Here is a 13,570-nt window from a genome sequence, read left to right as displayed (position 1 = left end):
GTGTTTTAACAGTCGCCGTCACCCAATGGGTTTGATCGTTGCCCTGGACGACAATACCCAAGCAGCAGGGGAGCTATTCTGGGATAATGGAGACACTCGAGGTAATGTGTGTGTGTGTGTGTGTGTGTGTGTGTGCACCTGTCTCAGTTTAGTCTCGCTTGAGCGTAAAATAATCATTACTTCTTGTGGACTCGATTCACATTAAACTCACTAACCTTAAGCATAACCCCTCCACACCTAACCTTAACCATTGTACCAATGCCCAACCTTAGCTGAAAGACACCAACACAAGCCTAAACTAATGCTATTAATAACCAATAGGTGTACGGCACGCACGCTGGCATGATGCCAGATTGGGTTGTGTACACGCTGTGCATACGTGTGTGTGTGCACGGCACGCATACACACACACACACACACACACACACACACACACACACACACACACACACACACACACACACACACACACACACACACACACACACATCCTCTGCATTCTGTTACCACCTCCTATATAGGTGTCTTATCCTGTTATGACAGCTGAGGTGAAGCCCAGAGACAACACTGCATGAATAGGCCGTATACTGACCCAGGAAAAAGTGCCTAGAAAATGAATTTTGTTACCACATCTGGGCACATTTTTTTCAATATATGTTTGCATAGACAATAGCCTTCTGGACTTTGGGTTAAAAGTTCTCTGCACATTATCCTTCAGTTTGTTTTTGTCACAAGCCAGAAATGTATATAAAAGTGAATAACAAAAAAACTAAAATCTTGTGCTGCTGTTTTTGCTTGTAAATTTAGTTAGTATTCCTTTTGGCAACACAAAATCTCTCTCAAACTGTCATAAATACATTTACCTAACATATGAGACAAGTATTGGTCCCTTAGTATGCTCATATGTGAATTTAGATCATGAAATGTAGAAAATGTGTTAAAGAAAACGTAAGTGATTGGCACCCAGCACAATGAAACATACACAATAGTAAATGTACTACTACATACTACTTGTATGGAAACCTGTCCAGCTTGGGACTGTGCATTTGTCAGCATATGTGTACTTCACAAAAACATAACACAACAAACATGAGTGTTCAACCTGTATGTTTCTGCCTGCAATAGAACACTCACGATGAAACAAGTTCTGTGGCCCTTGTCTTTTAGAACTGCCTTCTGTAGTGGCTGTCTGTCTGTTCTTGACACAGTTTCAGTAATAGAATTTTGCAGCATCCCATTTGTATGGTGAGTAGTTCCACGACTTGACAGTGTCTCCTACCCAAAATCAATGTTGTCCCACACCAGTATTGTTCTTCTTTGAGAATCCCATACAGGATTTTGTCTCCGCCTAGTTGTAGTTGAGCTAAGCTAGTGTCTAGACTGACAACTGTGTGCCGTGAAGAACAATGTCCTAATCTTTTCAGTAGTGACAGAACATTGGATGAACCTGTTAGATGGCGAACTGTTAAGGTGTCTTATAGGTGTCTGCTTCCGACCTTGAGATGCAAGATACACAATGTCTTGACAAACAGATATAACTTTTAGGTTAAAATCAGGAATATCAACAAGCTAGTGTTGGTTCCTCTGTTGCACCTATAATCCAGGCAATTATATTGTAGTTCAAGAGGCAAAACAGAATTTGCTTCAGACACATTGAAATCGTGGCGCTCGCTGGCCTAGCGGTCCAGGCACATACCACATAGGCTGGTAATCCAGCTTGACAGCGTGTCGCCGTTCCCGACGGCCTTTGCTGCTCTCTCCCCATGTACTGTCGGCCTACTTTCATATCGATAAAGGCAGAAAAATACCCACAATTTTTTTTGAAAATAAACAAAAAGACACATTGAAATCCTCTGCTGTGGGAGGCCACAGGCATGTCATACCGAGAGAGTCACATAGAAGCCTCTTCAGTAGCAATCCTGCACTGTACCTGTGTCCTTGTCTGCTCGGTAGTTTTCTGTCCAGATATTGCACTTGCCTTGTTCAGAGATGTTACGCTTAAGCTTGGTAGGGCAGTAATCAGGGGTCAACCTCCTCTTCAATTTATCCTGCCTGCAACATAAACTATATTGAAAAATGAGTACAAGTGTATAAATAAAGATGTATTCACAATGATAGCCAATTTAGTTTAAATACACTCTCATAGCCTTTTTTGTAAGAGAATACATCTATAAAAATGAAACTTTTTTTTAATTTTGTTTCCCAGAACTGTCAAAGACACAGAACTGAAACACACACACACACACACACACACACACACACACACACACACACACACACACACACACACACACACACACACGCTACCAAGATTGTATCTAAAGACAGACAAAATATAGACTATATACATGTAGTTGGTCAATGCCTTACATTGTGAGCAAATTGATAATGCAATACAACAAGTAAGACGCGCGAACGCTGGAAGCGAACGCAGCTCGAAAATATTGTGTATTTACGGACTTGTAATCCCTGTTATTTCACCGTGATGGAGAGAGAACATTGACTGTGTGTGTGTGTGTGTGTGTGTGTGTGTGTGTGTCAGAGCATTGTCCAAATTCCTGCACTCTGGCGCACTCGGGTGGCTGCTTACAGGCAGTGCACGCATGTGAGTCATGTCACCCAGGGGCAGGCAGGCAATGAGAGCGTGAGTCACATGGGTGCATGCAGCCAATGAGAGGTGAACACAGACACACAGAGACACAGAGACACAGAGACACAACCCGAGCACGGTTTCAAGAGACACACACAGACAGAGACACAACCCGAGCACGGTTTCATAGTAAGCTCCACTTGCGCGGAGGCGCGCCTTCGGCACGCCTCCTTCCGCTGCGTTCGCAATAACTCACACGTCTTCATATGTGGTTGCAGTACTTGTTGCTGTAGACTTTGAGAAGAACCTGGTGTATTACTGTAACAGGACTTGTGGAACCGCACCTCCAGGACCACACAGTCTTTGTCTTTGTGCAAAAGCACGCTAGAGACTTCCTTCATCTCAGCAGCCTTAAGCAACTGGCCTTTAAACAAAAAAAAGTATACATAAATACTCTGTGTGTTTGTGGTGGCGATTGCATTGTGTGTGTGTGTGTGTGTGTGTGTGTGTGTGTGTGTGTGTGTGTGTGTGTGTGTGTGTGTGTGTGTGTGTCTTTGACTGCCAGATCAATAGTGTAAATCATGAAATATTCTCTGTGACCGCCGTCCTCACGGGCATCGGCTCATTGCACGCACAGGGTTGTCGTTGTAGAGGGGGAAACAAATAGTCCAGTCGCGATCCTCCATTCAAGAGTATGACCGTTTCAATGAGGCTTGTTTTGCCGTAAAGCAGGAGGAACGCAGATCTACAGAGATATGGCCATTTCAGGAAATAAACAGGAAGTAAACAAGCTTTTATTTTTTTTAAACGTCTTCATTCTGACGTCATCAGGCAGTGAAAGCATCATCCATAGGATAGTTAACAGCGCCATCTAGTGGAAAACCACTGAAAACTAAAACTTGTCCAAACTCGTCGTTAGCAGAATTCGACGCGTTAACGCGTCCATGGCAGGCAAAGAGTTAATGATGAAATAAATGAAATGAAATGGTGTTATTTACAGGTTTGTTTTGCCATAATTACAAAAGACATACATTGTGGTCTTTATATATGTATCATATTGTCCATGAAAAGGTAAATAGATGTTTATTAAAAATCATGCAGCAAATTCCCAGCAGCATCTCCTAGCAATACCTCAGCCAACAAAAGAACCAACACCTTTTGTCCTCTTAACAAAAGAAGTGAATGGCCCCCAGCCTTGGGCTCAATTATATATGTTATTTCCTCTCACATTAATGTCTTTCTGTCAATAAAACTCCGATAGCATGTTGCGTGAAACCCAGCGCCCTCAGGAAGATGGTCAAACTCCATATCCACACAATGTTTACGTTTATAACGAAAGAAAGACAACTAACCAATGTTTAATACTATAACTTTCTCCTCCTCAACAGAAACGGTTGAAACCGGCAACCACATCCACTACAAGTTCTCTGTGTTCAATGTAAGTTTGACCCTCTACAGCAGTGATTCTCAAATGGTGTGCCGAGGCACAATGGCATGCCGTGAGACAAGTCCAGGTGCGCCTTGGGATTTTATGATAACCACACATTATTATTGCATAATATACAGCCAAACAAAACGTTAGAAATGATCTTTTAATTATATCAGTAGTTCAGTACTTTGTGTGCACTCATACTGAGACACATTCTAACCACCGTGCCTTGAGATTTTGACTTGCCCATCGCTGTGCCTTGGAAAACCACTGCTATAACAGTATGTTTGATACCACACATGTTGCAGCCTCTGCCCAGTCCATCTCAGACATTCCTGCTGAGCTGAACCCGGGGGTCTTCAATCCCTGTGACACTTTACACTTTGCAGAGTGCAGAACATCAGTTCCACTGTACTGAGCAAGTTAGCATTGCAGGGGAAGAGGTACTCTCAGAGTTACACATTGATAAATGAACACTGGATTCTTCAGTGTATCTGTTGATGAAACCAATCTTTGTTGGACTTGCTGAGATGGGTCTAAGCTCAGTAGAATTGAATGCATTGAATTTGATCAATTGATTGGTGAGTGAGGGAGTGAGTTGAGTTGGTGAGCGAGCGAGTGAGGTGAGTGAAAGAAATATACACAATGCAGCATGAAAAAGAAATAACTTAAATTGCTGCAGTTGTGCCTTTAAAAAAGTGCATTTTTTGCAATTCCCACAACATAAATTTCTCCTTAAAACAATACAAAAAAGAAAAAAGAATATCCTTTGGTAGTCATTAATCCAGCGTGCAAGATTTGAATGATAAGATTCTGTGTTCACACGGAATGACTGCAAATGAAGCACTTCAAATCGGTCCTTTGTCTCCATAGGGAGTTCTGACCATGCAGGTGACCCACGCTGGCTACGAGGACCCTAACAACCTCACGTTCGAGAACATCACAGTGCTCGGAGTTGCATACCCCCCCACTTCTGTTTCCATAACCCACGGGAACACCATTACAATACTGTCTGAAAGGAACATACACCATGACACAGCCAAGAAGGTAACACACACACACACACACACACACACACACACACACACACACACACACACACACACACACACACACACACACACACACACACACACACACACACACACGTTTTGTTGTATTCAACCTTAGCCCGCTATGAAATGAAGGCTACTTCTATTTGTCATTTATTTCGATAACCAATGAAGGAAATGTTACTTCAAGGTTAGCCTCTAAAGTGTAAAGAATGATAGTAATCTACATTGAGGTCGGGATGATAATAAGTTTGTGTGAGTGTGTGTGTGTGCGTGTGTGCATGTGGGCTTCCGTGTGTGCGTGCAGACTTGTGTGTGTGTGTGTGTGTAGTGTGTGAGTGTATGTTCAAGGTCTCTTAGGAAAAGCAACATTGTACTGAAGTGTATACACACACACACACACACACACACACACACACACACACACACACACACACACACACACACACACACACACACACACACACACACACACACACACACACACACACACACACGAATGGATCGCAGCAATTTCTAAAGTGTGGAGAATGAATGTGCTGTTGAACTTAAACACAGGTCTGCTTGTCCGTTCATCCATCTCGGTCTGTCTGTCCTGACAGGGAAACCTTGGAGATGTCTCTCCACGACCTTGTATTGTTATGACTATTTATTTATTTATTTATTATAGCTCAAAATCAATGGCTTTTTTTGCAGCTTTTCATACAAAAGTAGTTTGATATAGTTGTTTAACCCCAGTCTATAGAAAACTGTTAAAAGTGAAGTTGGGGGGTGGCGCCCACTGGCCTAGCGGTCCAGGCGTACACCACATATAGGGCGTGTCTTAAGTACCAGTTTGTTAACTTGGGGGTACCTACCTGTCAGGCCCTTTTAAGAAATGTAATGTACAAATTCATATGTCGTCTTGAAGAGTCTGACAATCATGTTATTAAGATTTTAATTAACCCTATGAAGAGTTCTACTCGGTTCTCTTCCATGATTTGGAGACATTGGCGCAACAGCCTCTACACTCTACAGTCCAACTACATCTGCTCACAGTCTGTAGAGTCTACAGACTGTGAGCAGATGTAGTTGGACTGTTTTTATGTTTTTTAAATTTTTTTTGCTTTTTAATCATTGTGTTTTTGTCATTCTGTTTGTGATATGGACCTTGAGTCTGAAATAAAGATTGAATTGAATACCAGGTCTTATGACCTGGAGGCGTGGCCGATGCTGTTTGCCTATTTTGAGTGGCCAAAAAGTATTGACCACGCCTCCAGGTGAAGTCATATGACCTGGTACTTAAGACACGCAAAATAGTGCCCCAGAGGCTCTAAGCCTGTCTGTTGCGGGTTCGAATCCCGATCCCGATGACCTTTGCTGCGTGTCACTCCCCGTCTCTCTCTCCCTGTTTCCTGTCAGTCTCCACTATCTACTATCAATAAAGTCAGAAAACCCCCAAAAATATATATAAAAAAAAGGGTAATTGTGACACTTCAGTGAGTTACACTTCAGTGAGTTATTTGCTATGATCTGTCTCCTTTCTTTTACCCTGTACCTTTCTCTTTCCACCCCTCTCCTCTCCCTGTGGTTTTCACTTTCCCCTCACCCTACCCCACTCTTCCGTGCGCCTTCCCAGGTTCTTTCCCTGCGAGGCCTCTCTCTGGCCCTGGGTCAGACGTACGTGGTACAGTGGGACCAGGTGACGCCAGAGTACCATCGCTTCGACTGTCACCCAGAGGAGGGTGCTGATGAGGCAAAGTGCCATGCCAGGGGCTGCATCTGGGGGGTATGATGATTCACACACATCACATAGAGCTATATAAAAATCACACCCAGTGTGAAGTGAGCGTGCTATTTATGAGTTATTAATTTCATCATGCATCTCGGTAGCCAATCACAGCACGTCCTGCGAAGTGACGTGCTTACATTTTTTACATTATTATGAATTTCATCATGCGTCTCGCTAGCCAATCACAGCGCGTCTGCGAAGTTTGAAGTTAATTTCATCATGTGTCTCGCTAGCCAATCAAAGCACGTCCTGCAGAGCTTAGGCTATGGGCGTGTTTTCCACAGCATGGCTTCACAGCGAAAGACACATTTTCACGACGGTAAGAAAAACTTTCGCCACGGATGGGTCCTAAACCCTCTTATAGGAGCGGTTACACCGCTCAAAAATAATGTTTGTTCCGCCCACGTAGAAGCATGCGTGTGGACGCCTAAGCAGGAACGCGAAGCCGCGTGGAAGTGGTCAACCGTTCATGCATGCATGGTTTGATGCAGAGGCACTTGTCATAGTGGTTTATTTGTTTGTGTTTGACTGTTTACCCCCACCCCCCTAGCCCATCTCATGGTCTTTGGTGTTAGTCCTAAAAAAGTCGATCAGAAATGCTCACACATTCATGCATTCATTCATCGTGTTAATTGTCCATTTATCCATCCAGATTTGTTGGGTCCCCCCAGGGGGAATCCACGCCTCTGCTTTTGATATCCCACCTCTGGTATACATAAATTATTTAATTTATGTATTTATTTACTGAATTAGACATAATGCATTTCCTTTTGGGAAATGTGTTGTGTGATATGTTTGGTAATATCACAATTTAAGAAATTAATTACAAATGTATGTTAACCACATTAACCCTGGTGTCCTTATTTTGGACAAGTAAAAATAAATAATAGTGAAAGTACCAAGCTCACAACATGCTTCTTATCCATGCAGCCAGCAGACATTGACAAGGTCCCATGGTGTTTCTATCCTGAAGACTACGGCTACACTTATACCACAGTAAAGGAGACCGAGTCAGGTATGATCTTTGACATCACCCGAAACAGCAAATACCGAAGCATCAACCGGCCGGGGTCGCCAGACATCGATACACTCCGTGCGGAGATCCGGTACCACAGCGAACACATGCTACAGTTCAAGGTATGTATGTGTGTTGGGGCCGGGGGCAGGTTTGGGGTTAAATGCTGATCGGACCACAGCAGCTTTCTAAAAGTGCAGCAAACAGACTCATATTTCTTAGACAGTATGGACCCTTTTCACAGCGGGTAAACACAGCTGAAGGTAATATCATTGTGAGTGTCGTTTAGGTGTTACTGTGTCCCAGCATGGATAGCTCCTGTACAGTTAACTTCATGCTGGCACACGGAAACACCAAAATGAATCAAACAAATTAATGTTATTACCTTCACCTGTGTTTACCTGGTATTACTGGTACCCCCCCCCCGACACACGCACTGCACGTGCGCACCTACACCCACACACACACACACACACACACACACACACACACACACACACACACACCTCCAGCCCTCTCTCACTTTGTTCTTCTCTCAACTCGCCAGCAAGGTTATTATAGTTATATTTTGTTTTGACTTTTTGTTTTCAATTTCATTTAGTTCTAATTAGTGTAAAGCGGGTTTGTTAGTTTAGCTTTTATGTTTTTGAAAAGGCTTTAGTTTAAGTTACGTTTTCTATTGGTTTCAGTATTAGTTTTAGTTTTTCATTGTAATATGGGGTAGTCAGGGCCTCAGGGGTGAGATTCAACATGCTCAGAGAAAAGGTGTAAACAGCTGATTTACAAGCTCACAACGTATCGCATCGCGACGTGTTGTGAGCTTGTAGAATGTAGATCGTCTATTTGCATTATTTTGTATAGAAGATTATTGGATATCGACAAAGACAACACTTTCTTTATGATTTTAGTTTGTTTTGTAATAAAAGAACACAGCTTGTTTCAGTTAAAGCTCATATATATATATATACATATATTTATATATACATATTGTTTAGTGAATACATTTATATTTTGTCCGTATAATAGAGTATATACATACAATATAACTTATTGCGCTTAATTTGGGGTGGTTGTTTGGTGTGCCTGTTCTTCTATCGATATTTAGATTCCTGTGTCTAGGTTGGACGTGACCTTTGACACGACCCTATTTGGTAAATGGTGCATTTATATAGCGCTTTTATCCAAAGCGCTTTACATAGATTGTGCATTACATTCACCCATTCACACACACATTCACACACACATTCATACACCGATGGCAGAGGAAACCATGCAAGGCACCAACCTGCTCATCGGGAGCAATTAGGGGTTCAGCGTCTTGCTCAAGGACACTTCGACACTAACTCTAGGGGAGCCCCCCAGCCCGGGATCGAACTGGGACCCTTGCGGTTTCCAGTTCACTCTACCCGGCCACTCTACCCCTGTGCCACTGCCGCCCTGGTTTGACACAAATTTTGACCTGAAGATCAAAATTCTATTTCTCCCCAGAGCAAGCAGGCAGGCTCTATTATCTCAGTGGTAAAAAAATAATAATAATAATAACCCTGGTTTCCAGATCTGGGATCCAAACCACCAGCGTTACGAGGTTCCAGTGCCGCTGTCCGTCCCTCCTACCCCAGAGACTGATGAAGACAAGAGACTCTACACGGTGGTCTACACCAAGCAGCCCTTCGGCATACAGGTCTTCAGGAAGAGCACAGGAACCAAGATGTGAGTTGTTCAGGAAGATGGACTCAACCCATCCCTTGTTCTTAGTGTACTGTAGGGGCACAACGGCCTATTGAACTAATCGATTGAATCGATCATAAATAACAAAAAGCAATGCATCGCAAACACTATTTAAGCAAATTACTAAATTAATCTCTCTCTCCCTCCCTCTTTCCTCCACCCCCCTCTCTCATTCAATTGGTCCCCCTCTCTCGGTCAGTTGGGACTCCTCTGTGCCAGGTTTTACCTTCTCAGATCTGTTCATCCAGGTGTCCACGCGGCTGTCTTCTGAGTACGTGTACGGCTTCGGGGAGACGGAGCACCCCACTTACAAACATGACCTCAACTATCACACCTGGGGAATGTTCGCCAAGGACCAGCCCCCTGGCGTAAGACAGAAAATAATTACTCACACACACGCACGCACGCGCGCGCGCGCACGAGGAATGCCCCACCACCACCACCAGATCGGAGATAATTGTATTGTAAAGACAGCATGCAGAGATGCAATAGATAATAAACATGCAGCATCAAACACGTAATCACACATGTATAATATTAATTCACACACGCCCACACACCTCAGGGTAATTCGATTTATGTAGGATTTTCTGCCTTTTTCAATTGGTAAGTGATGACTACTGTATGCTGTAGCATTAATTATTTCATTATATCATTGGTTAAATATTTGTAAAATCCACAGAAAGACTTCACATCGTGAGCTTGTAGATCTGCTATTTTTCCCTGTCAAATGACGGAAGTGTAAAATAGGGCTTTATTTACTGTATGGGGAAAAAAACCAAAAAAAGATTGAATATGGTGATACAAGGTTTCTTCCCGACAGCAACGTCTTAATTGATTTGGGGTTCCCTACCTTTTTCAATTCAAATAATGGTTACTTTATGCTGTACCCACTGTTAGTTCCATCGGCTCGTTGTGACCAGCTATTTTCGGTGCACGATCAGTACACTACCAAGTATAAACCAGACATTGAAAGCTCATAGACCAGATTGGACCAGATTGGACGCAAAGCACATCTTTGGTACAGTCATTTACATCGGCAACAGCTGGCGTTTTTTCTTTTATTTTTTTGGGAACGTATCACCACAGTGAATTCCATGAATATATTATATGAAATCCGACTCCCCGACGACATACACCCTCTTAACGGATGTGGGATGACTCGTAAACGACCTTTCCCTGTGCAGCACGTGACACACATATTTGCCTTTCTCACATTGGTGTCACTTTTGATTTGTAGTGGCGTTTTAATACGAGCGGTGATATTGCAGTGTCATCGTGTTCCCTGTGTCAACGTCGGGGCGTCCCTGATAAGAGGTTTTCCTCTCACATCAGCATTATCAGGCTTAATTGCTGAGCTGTCAAGGCAACTCCATAGGGTTCACACATGTGTAACAGGGCTTATTTGGAGAGAGAGAGAGAGAGAGAGAGAGAGAGAGAGAGAGAGAGAGAGAGAGAGAGAGAGAGAGAGAGAGAGAGAGAGAGAGAGAGAGAGAGAGAGAGAGAGAGAGAGAGAGAGAGAGAGAGAGAGAGAGAGGTTGAGAGGTTGAGAGGTTTGTGTGTCAATTTGTGCAAATCTGCAGGTGTATAAGAGAGACAGATATAGGATGAAAGGGCGTCATATATGGAGGTGTACTGTGTGTGTGAGAGAGAGAGAGCATATTGTAAAAACATCAAAGCATGCAAGCGCTGTCCTGTCATTGGCAGTCACCCTTTGCTAGCGGACAAACTAATGACCTGACTCAGACTGTCACACCATGTAACAAGGCCACACACACACACACACACACACACACCACGTGCGCGCACACACACACACACACACACACACACACACACACAGGGTCGTACTTCAGAGCATTCAGAGTGTCCTATATGTGCCAGAGCAGGAGGCCGGTGAGGTATGATGTGTCTCTGCATCCCTCACACCAGGTGACAGTCAAAGGTAGCTGGTCTGCTGTCCCCTGCCATCTCTTCCTCTCCATGTATTCTGTCCTCTCTCTCTCTGATGGATTGATTGAATACTTATTAGCAGTTTGCAAAAAAAGCACAGGAAAGTCATTTCATTACAAGGTCTGCTAAGAGGATTTTAAACCCAAGAAAGCCTATGGCTTGTTTCCATTAGGGTCCTTTGTACTAAATTCATCGAAACATTTAATGACAGACACATATACAATACTACGCAAAACATCATATAAACAGTTAGAAAAATATGTACAGAAAACAGTTGGGGGGGGGGGGGCGGTTTCGAATTGCAGCCACCTGTAAGTAGTTTTGGAGGAGAGTAGGTATTTGCACTCCTTTACGACTATTGTAAAGGAGTGTAAATACCTACTCTCCTCCAAAATAGTGTTCTACATTTTAGTGGCATAGCAGGAGAAAAAAAATGAACCCCTTGTTTGAGCGGGTTGAACGTGATTAGTGGAGCTCCCTCTAGTGTTGTGATTGTGGACGTCATTGACATTTTTGAAATAGTTTGACAGGTACATGGGTGTCTTTGTGGTGTAGCGTATCTTGTAGACTAGGCCCATTGCAAGTTGCTGTACTCTCTCCTCTGAGCAGGGGTTAAATGAGTTGTAAATGTAAGGCCAAGAAGTAGCCTAACCAGTTTTTTGGGGGATTTAACGGTGTCGAAAGCCTTTTGGAGGTCCAGCATGACCATGCCGCAGTATTTGCCCACGTCCACCTCATGTTTGATGTGGTCGTTCAAATAGAGAAGGCATGTGTCAGTGGAATGGGATGTTCTGAAGCCAGATTGGAATTCGTACATTCTTTTTTTTTCCCAGCAAGATACTTTTCAACCTGTTCATAAACAATGTTTTCCATAACTTTCTAGATGGAACTAAGAATAGAAATAGGGCGGTAGTTGCCGGGGTCTAATTTGCTTCCATTTTTGTATAGAGGGGACCCTAACCCTCACACTATTTTGAAATCATGGGGGACAAGTCCCTGTTTGATGGAGAGGTTTATTATGTGGGTGATGATTGGAGAAATGGAGGCGGCTGAGTCTCTGAGAACTTCGGAGGGAATATTGTCATGTTACCTTATTTCTTTGAATATTGCACTGTTTTTGGAGGTTCACATGGTGGGTTTTGATATCTTGTTGAAGCATTTAGCGAGCTTAGACTTAAATGTATCAACTTCAGAGCATTTTTTGTCTCTGACTTTCATAGCAGTCAGTCCAAATTCATCCATGGCTCTGAGCGGGCTTTAACCCTGATGGTTCTCATGGGAGCCATGCTATTCAATATTGATAGGAATTTGGTTTAGAAGCCAAGCCATGATTTAAGGGATCTAGATACGACTGTTTTGTGACAGCCGGCCTTAGGTTTTAGTTTTTTACGGTCTCTCCTTTTAAAAGTGGCTTTCAAAAGAGGATATCGTCTATGTTACACTGTAAAATCCGGAATCTTGCGGCTGCATTTTGATTCCATTTGTACCCTCACAGAGCTAAATTAACTTTGCGGATTTTACTGTCAAGCCTGAGTTCCTTGGGCAGGTTGTAAAAAGTGCTGTAATATGACTTGGGGAAACAACAGGGCTCAGAAATTCAATCAAAGTAGGGATACTGCGGTCGTGCCGATATTGACTGAGCTGTCCTGTCTTGCCCTACCTGGGCCCATATCAACACCAGTAAACATGAGTACACACCATGCCGTGCTACAGTTCTATTCCCCCACGGATCTATACTGGGCCCCCTCCTTTTCCCCGCTCTACACAAATATAGGCAATCTACAAGCTTCCAAACACGTCATAACGTGACACTATGTTTTGCCAAATGTTTTCCCCAGAATAGGGATGCTCAGGATCGTGTGCATTAGATCCTTTAGATAACTGTTTTCCATACTGTGGGTCGCGGACCAATTTTTATGGGTCGCGAGTAAAAATCCCAGGCTGTCTCCCATTAAAAAAATAAATACATTTAAAAAAGATTTAAATAAGGTAAACAAAAAGAATATCACAACTTTTCATCAATGAAATTAAT

At 43.1% G+C, this 13,570-nt stretch overlaps 1 protein-coding gene across 1 annotated transcript in view; it reads left to right on the top strand.

Annotated features, from left to right (window-relative positions):
* si (sucrase-isomaltase) overlaps positions 1-13,570 on the top strand; it is a gene marked incomplete at both ends in the record, with an annotated part of 124,416 nt that overhangs the window by 73,512 nt on the left and 37,334 nt on the right. Inside the window, 7 exons of the mRNA XM_080429099.1 lie at positions 13-101; positions 3,979-4,028; positions 4,893-5,066; positions 6,690-6,839; positions 7,773-7,979; positions 9,413-9,567; positions 9,785-9,953. Coding sequence (XP_080285225.1) covers positions 13-101; positions 3,979-4,028; positions 4,893-5,066; positions 6,690-6,839; positions 7,773-7,979; positions 9,413-9,567; positions 9,785-9,953 — 994 coding nt within the window. The remainder of the gene's footprint in view (positions 1-12; positions 102-3,978; positions 4,029-4,892; positions 5,067-6,689; positions 6,840-7,772; positions 7,980-9,412; positions 9,568-9,784; positions 9,954-13,570) is intronic.

The sequence above is a fragment of the Gymnoscopelus braueri genome (assembly GCF_963280865.1).
Source record: "Gymnoscopelus braueri genome assembly, chromosome: 5".
Classification (NCBI taxonomy): domain Eukaryota; kingdom Metazoa; phylum Chordata; class Actinopteri; order Myctophiformes; family Myctophidae; genus Gymnoscopelus; species Gymnoscopelus braueri.
Note: the sequence above shows the minus strand (reverse complement) of the source record. Positions and strands in the feature narration are given on the sequence as shown.